Below are 6,979 nucleotides of genomic sequence, written 5' to 3' on the forward strand. Positions count from 1 at the left end.
TTGAAAATGGCTCTATAGGGCCAAAATGGTTTATTGTTGTTAAGTTACATAACCACAGTGGCACTATATAGAACCCTAAGAGTGTGGAACCTTATGGGAACCAGATATCTCCAGGATTAAGGAAATTGTGAATATTTAAGGGAAACAGTTTTGTTTGTTACTGTTTTCCTTGGGTGTCTGGTTATGGATGGGTGTAGCAGTAGCTTAGCTGCAGTAATACATGATGCGATGGAAACCCTACAAAGATAGGAATACAAACGTTGTGTGTGCGCGCGAGCATTTAGGTGTGTAGAGAGCTGTTACTTGTTGTCAGCTGTAATGTAGCCTGTAGGGATGGGGGGGGGGTTGAGTGGGGTGGGGTGGGGTGAGATAGGGGGCGTGGGAGTTGCGCATTATAAGCGCGAGGTATGAAGGTGTGAGTGAGTGAGTGAGAGAGTGTGTGAGTGAGCGAGGCGCGCGCACTCCACCAAGCTTGTGCTTTGGGGGGCGGAGTTGAAGGGAAAAGTCTCTCGAGCGCAAACTTCAGCTTCAGTCTCAGTGAGTGAGGAAGCACCGCGGAGAGCGCGTGAAATACCCCAGCAATGACCAGCCTGACTGCCCACACGAGGAGATATGGATGGACGCGCGAGATATGGATACTCTGAATGAGAGACAGTGCGCGCGAGAGGAAAAGCGACGGGGACGCGCTTAAAGTCACTTTTTTGGCTTCTTTTCTTTTTGCTGGACATTCTGAGAATCAACAAGGCTGATTTCCTTGTACGGACTTAAGCAGGACTTACTATGCCGCGCGCTTACGACCAGTCAAAGTCGGCACTGACGGACTTCTGTCGCGTCCGCGTAAAATGCGACAGCGATTAAAACGGACATCGTGTCAGTTTTCGGAGCTTTCTAAGCGAAGATAATGAACAGCACAGCCTTCGCGCCTCGGGACCCCACCATCCCGGCCATCATGTTCATATTCGGCGTGGTGGGCAACGTGATCGCGGTGGTGGTCCTGTGCAAGACGCGCAAGGAGCAGAAGGAGACCACCTTCTACACGCTGGTGTGCGGCTTGGCCGTCACGGACCTCCTGGGCACGCTACTGGCCAGCCCTGTGACCATAACCACGTATGTATACGGCAGTTGGCCCGGCGGAGAGCCGCTGTGCCAGTACTCGGGCTTCGTGCTGCTCTTCTTCTCGCTGGCCGGCCTCAGCTTCATCTGCACCATGTCCGTGGAGCGCTACCTGGCCATCAACCACGCCTACCTGTACAGCCGCTACGTGGACCAGCGGCTCGCGGCGCTCGCCATCGCCGCCATCTACGTGACGAACGTGCTGTTCTGCGCGCTGCCCAGCATGGGCCTGGGCCGCATCGTGCTCCAGTTCCCGCAGAGCTGGTGCTTCATCGACTGGCGCACGAACGACAGTGCGCACGCCACCTTCTCCTACATGTACGCGGGCGTGAGCTCGGCGCTCGTGCTCGTCACCGTGGTGTGCAATGTGCTGGTGTGCGGCGCGCTCATCATGATGCACCGGCGCTTCGTGCGCCGCACCTCGCTGGGCACGGACTGCGCGCGAGTGCAGGCGGAGTTGCGGCGCAGGCGCAGTTTCGCGCGCATGGCGGGCGCAGAGATCCAGATGGTCATCCTGCTCATCGCGACGTCGGCCGTCGTGCTCATCTGCTCCATCCCGCTGGTGGTGAGTCCGGGCTTTGTTTAGAGCTAAATGTCCAGGTGGTCTCAATAAGCTGGGTCAGGTGTGTTTGGGCAGATGCAGCTATGTAGGGCAGCGGGGGTCCACCAACGTACACTCTGAAATAGAAGGGTTCTTCAAGGGTCCCTTAGTAAAAGGAATGGTTTCATGGTCAATTGGTTCCCCACATTGATGTTGTATGTGGTTCTCTACAGCACCAAAAAGGGTTCTGTTACTGTTACCATGTCAAGCTTGTAACAATTTCAGACCCCTTTTGGGTGCTTTATAGAACCATTTTCAAAAAAGGTTCTATACATGTACAACACATTCTTCATCAATCCGAAGAACTATTTCACCATGCAAAGAACCATTTAAGCATGCAAATAGTTCTAAATAAAACCATTCTCTTTACTAGAGAACCATCTCTTTTAAGAGTGTACTTAATTCAAATGTGCACACTGGTTGCCAAAAGCAAGTAGACGGATGAGGCAGAATTGCACTGTACGTCCTAAAGTATCCAGAACGCCCTTCTTAGTGAATTCTGCTACTTTAAGATGCCCTCTTTGCTGACACAGGTGTTCAATCTCCATAAAAAGCCCTACCAACAGAAGAAGTAGCAATGGAACTGCATTCTCTGGAGTGATTAAGCTCCATCCAGTACCTTTGGGATGTGTTGGAGTGGCAGAATTAATCCCCCAACATCAGTACTTGATGTCACTAATGCTCTTCTGGCTGCAATCAATCCTCATTGCAAAGTTCCAACATATAGCATAAAGCCTTCCCAGAAGAGCAGAGGCTGTTACTGCAGCAAAGAAGGGATTTAAGAAGAAACAGGTGTCTGCAAACATTTGGACAAGTGTAGTTTATTCCTGAATTAAGTCAATTTAATGTACTTTTTTTTTTTTTGCTTTTCAACATGGGGATCCACTACTCTACATAGTTTTGACTTCTGCCTGCCCCAACACACCTTATACTCATCTCAAGAACGTGACAAGTTGGTACAGATGCATCTGAGCAGGGAAAACGTATAAGCATGCAGGGCAGCAGGTTCCCAGCACTGGAGTTGAGAGATGTTTTAAAGTGTAATCTAGTGTGAAATGGTAGATATACAGAGCTACTTTTCTGTGAAGCTTCTGGGCTAGAAGTAACCCTGCCCTGCATACTTCAGGGTTAATCGGCATAAGCCCTGAGTGGGTGTGTCAGAGGAGGGAAAACATTAAAATGTATCAGCAAAAGGAGCAGGGCTGAAAAGAACTACTGTAGGGTACGCCTCAAGCTTTTTTTTCCTGATTGGTTGACGAGAAGTATATATATGGAAGATACCTGCATATCAGCCAAAGTCTTATTGGCATTTACAGTGAGTGGGTCAGCAAGCATTGCTCAAGTAGGGTGCAATGATAACAAGAGCAGCACGTTTTGAAACATGGATTAGGCCAGCAGGTAACGGCATGCGTTTAGACCAGTTATATAACATTTTAGCTGAAAAAGGATTAAAGAGGCTGTAAAACTAGGCAAGTATGAGTAATCATCGCTTCTAGCTGTTTGTTTACTAGAAAAGACTGAGTACAACATGCCCAAGCAACATAGATGAATACGGAATAAGAACGAAGAACAGTTGAAATGGCTGTAACAGTACTCTCGGCGGCCACTAGCCTTTATCAACAATCAGTTTTTGACCACTGGATATTTATGAGTGGTGGTCCACTCTGAACTTAGCAGTGACATTGACCTCAGCAGCTGGGCCTGACACATTTCCTACTGGCACTGCACATACTACCATACCAGTACGGAGTCACAGTCACTGCTGTGCTGAGAATGACCTATCACTCAAATAATAACAGGTCAACAGCTGTGCTGTGGTCAAAAACTGACCGATGACGAATGGCATAGAGGGTGGGGGGCGCACTGTATGCAAAGGAAAGAGTGAGTGGAAGCACAGAGTAGGAGTTTCTCAAAACGTTTTCAAAAAGAAGTGAAATTTGAATAAGTTTCAGGTTTAACAGCTGTCAGCTCAAAGGTAAGTCTCTGAGGGTGAGCAGACGTTTCCATTTAAGCGTAAAGCACTGAATCATTCTGTGTTCAGAGACGATACAGTGAGCCTCTGGAAAAGGCTGCCACCTGTGGGCGAAAAGATAGGAATAATGGCTCTGCAAGTTCTAAACTAAAGAACTATATATATATATATATATATATATATATATATATATATATATATATATATAAGCTAACTAATCCTCTACAGAGCAGAAAATAAAATGCATAAATAAACATAATTTTCACCTAGAAAATCAACAAAACATAATATAAGCAGGGGCACCCAAAGTAGTTTACACTGTATACAGAACTGTGCCAACTCAAAGAACCACTTTTTTGCATGGTGAGATGGTTGTTTGCTATGATGGATCTGTTGCACATGTTTTTTAAAGAACATATGATTCTATATAGCACTAAAAAGTGTTTCGCTGTGGTTACAAGTCATAGTAATGCTACATAGAACCCTTTTAGCTAAGAGTTTAGGAGAAGAGTGTTTAGGTGATGAGTAAAAACAAGTAAACCAAGAAAAAACCCATAAAGTGCCCCTTGTCACATAGTGCTACTATTTTGCTTGTGATTTATGATTCATTAAGCTCTGATTAATATAGCATGGTGTACTGTACTGATTTACCATTTGTGAAGACAATGTTGTATATGTCATAAACATTTCATGTTATTATTGTCAAGAGAGTTTGACCTACTTTCTCACAGAACTGTACGCACATTACTAGATAAGCACACGGTCATCAAGATATAGAACGACTGGCCTGTCTGGCTGTGATGAAACTGAGTAATGAAACTGATTTCATTTCATTAGTCACCTGTAGAAACCTCATGCCACAAATTTTAGCCAACTGAAAATATTTGATGTTTTGAAGTTCTATTGCTGAAGACTCTACTATTATTGGAAGTTTACTGAGGATTATTGAAGAACATCTGTATGTACTACTGAATCAAGCTGTTCAACATCCTGAAAAATTATATGTTGGTGAAAAACAGGACATGTGTAGGTGGCTTATAATGTCAGAATAAAAATGTCAGTCTACAGAAATGACATGTTCATCACAGAGGAAAAAGAAGGCGGTTAATGCTAATGTTTATGTTTACTCACGTGTTGACTCACTTATTAAAATATGATGTGTTAATAAGAAGATTGGCAAGGATAAAGGTAAAGAACAGCATAAGAGGATATGCAAAATAAAGCAATGTTACTTTTATAAAGTGGTGACAAAAGTACAACACACCAATGTTTAAATGTACAATTTCCTTTATTATTAATAGTCATTGCAGTAACATTTTCAAACAGTGTAGTTAGTTAATAGTACTCTGTTGTTGACAAAATAGTCAACAACACTTTATTTATTCCATAATCAGCACAATAGTTTATAATAACGTGCACTATTACAGAGTAGTAACAGAGTGCCTAGCACTGTGCCTCATCCAAAAAGTCTAGATCGAAACACTCTTTATAACTTTAACCACTTGACCAGGGGTGCCCAAACTTTTGCATACGACTTTAATAGCTTGGTGCATAATTCAGTTGATGTAAACAGGCACATATGTCAATAGTCACAACTTAAAATGAGGATTAGCCAATCTGACAGTAGAACTGTAAATATCCGGTTTATTATCTATATCCTGTCCAGATACATCAAAAATACTTAATTCTTGTCTGTCCTTCTCTGCTAGGTGCGGGTTTTTGTGAACCAGCTGTACCGCCACCCTGAGAAACAGGTGATAGAGGGCAACCCGGACCTCCAGGCCATTCGCATAGCCTCGGTCAACGCCATCCTGGACCCATGGATCTACATCCTGTTTAGAAAGACGGCCCTCCTGAAGCTTCTCGAGAAGGTCAAGTGCCTTTTCTGTCGGATGGGTGGGCGGGGCCATGGGCCGGGCCGCAGGGACTTCCTTTGCGGGGGTGGGACGAACATGTCCTCCGTGATTTCACGCGATTCCCCCACACTGGTGCCACGAGAGTTACGAGAAGTGGTCGCCACCTCACAGACGTACCTGTACACTTCTGACTCAGTGGAAGGGCACAGGGGCAGCATTGGCTTACCTAGGACTTACCCCTGTCCAGAGCAGGCTCTCCTACAGGACCCGCAGGAGTCAGATCCTGCGAATGGACAAAGCTCTGCTGAGAGAGTGAAAGGGCAAGATGCGGACATACAAACGCAAGGAACACACTCGATAGTGCGCTCCCAGTCAGGCAGATCACCACATGGGTGCAAGCAGCAGACGCTTCAAGTTACCTTTACGGACGAGACGTTGAACTTGCAAGAGAGATGCATATGAGCCTCGGTTGAGTAGCATTGTAGATGTGAATGCTGACGAATCAGCAGAAGGGAAACCGCTTAAGAGGAACCTCGCAAGAACTTGCGAAATGTCCACAAGGACATGAGAGATGGAGTGTTCTCAACAAGAGAGACGCAAACACTAAAATTAGACGCATGAGCTGACACAGGATGGGGCGTGTAAGGTTAGCTTGGTGAAGAGAAAAGAGAAGAGAGATAGGGACAAAGCTAAATATCTGTGACAAAGGCAGGGAACACAAAAACTGTGAGCGGAGGCAGGTTGGAGAGAAAGAGAGAGGGTCATTTCTGAAAACAAGCCTAGTTTTTCTGTATTCTCTCCAAACTTAATGATATGCTAAAACCACAATACGATGAATGTGCACATGGCTGGAGGGAGAGTCAGAGTCAGAAAGACAAAAAGACAGAAAGAGAGAGGGAACAAATCTCTGATAAATGACCCTGGAGTCATGAATACATGAGAAAAATTCTTGCCAATTTCAAATCTTAAAATGGGTGGTTTAAGGCCGTTTTAGCTACGTGAGAAAGCTCTTGTGTGACCCAGGGGATGGTCAGGCCGGTGGAAAGGTTTCTGTGGTATTCTGCAGAGCAGCTGATTAATCATGCGCAGCTTTACTGGCAGCTCGTGTAAGAACGCACTTCTTTCCTTGTTTATTTAGTGTTCACACCAGTTCACACCTGATGAAACGAGATAAGGGTTCAAGACGACTCCATTTGCCACCCTAGCTTGGTTGAGAAACACTAAATTGCTGCGCCTTCTCCCAAGAGATGTCCGATTATCTGATGTGTTGCTTAACAAAAGGAAATTGCCTTCCCAACAATGAGAACTACACTGAATTTCTCAGGGAACCTAGGCCAGGAATGGAAAACAGCACACCATGATGTTTGTCTGATACTTAGTTTACATAGTAGCAATGTAAGCGTGGGTTTTATTTTCTTTTCCCTCCTTCTCAAACTC

The 6,979-nt window shown here is 45.2% G+C and overlaps 1 protein-coding gene across 1 annotated transcript; it reads left to right on the top strand.

The window, feature by feature from the left end:
• The first annotated feature begins 427 nt into the window (after window positions 1–427).
• ptger4b (prostaglandin E receptor 4 (subtype EP4) b) lies at window positions 428–6,433 on the top strand. Its single transcript, XM_036579963.1, has 2 exons — window positions 428–1,678; window positions 5,396–6,433. Exons 1-2 carry the CDS (start codon window positions 902–904, stop codon window positions 6,002–6,004), a joined length of 1,386 nt encoding a protein of 461 aa, XP_036435856.1. The 5' UTR covers window positions 428–901; the 3' UTR covers window positions 6,005–6,433.
• The last annotated feature ends 546 nt before the right edge of the window (window positions 6,434–6,979 follow it).

The sequence above is a fragment of the Colossoma macropomum genome, unplaced genomic scaffold (assembly GCF_904425465.1).
Source record: "Colossoma macropomum unplaced genomic scaffold, Colossoma_macropomum, whole genome shotgun sequence".
Taxonomy (NCBI): Eukaryota; Metazoa; Chordata; class Actinopteri; order Characiformes; family Serrasalmidae; genus Colossoma; species Colossoma macropomum.

What these genes read in the sequence shown, in the direction of transcription:
- ptger4b (XM_036579963.1), top strand. Translation starts at nt 902, where the DNA reads ATGAACAGCACAGCCTTCGCGCCTCGGGACCCCACCATCCCGGCCATC. An exon ending in TCTGCTCCATCCCGCTGGTG is followed by an intron (nt 1,679 to 5,395) that starts GTGAGTCCGGGC and finishes CTTCTCTGCTAG; the next exon opens with GTGCGGGTTTTTGTGAACCA.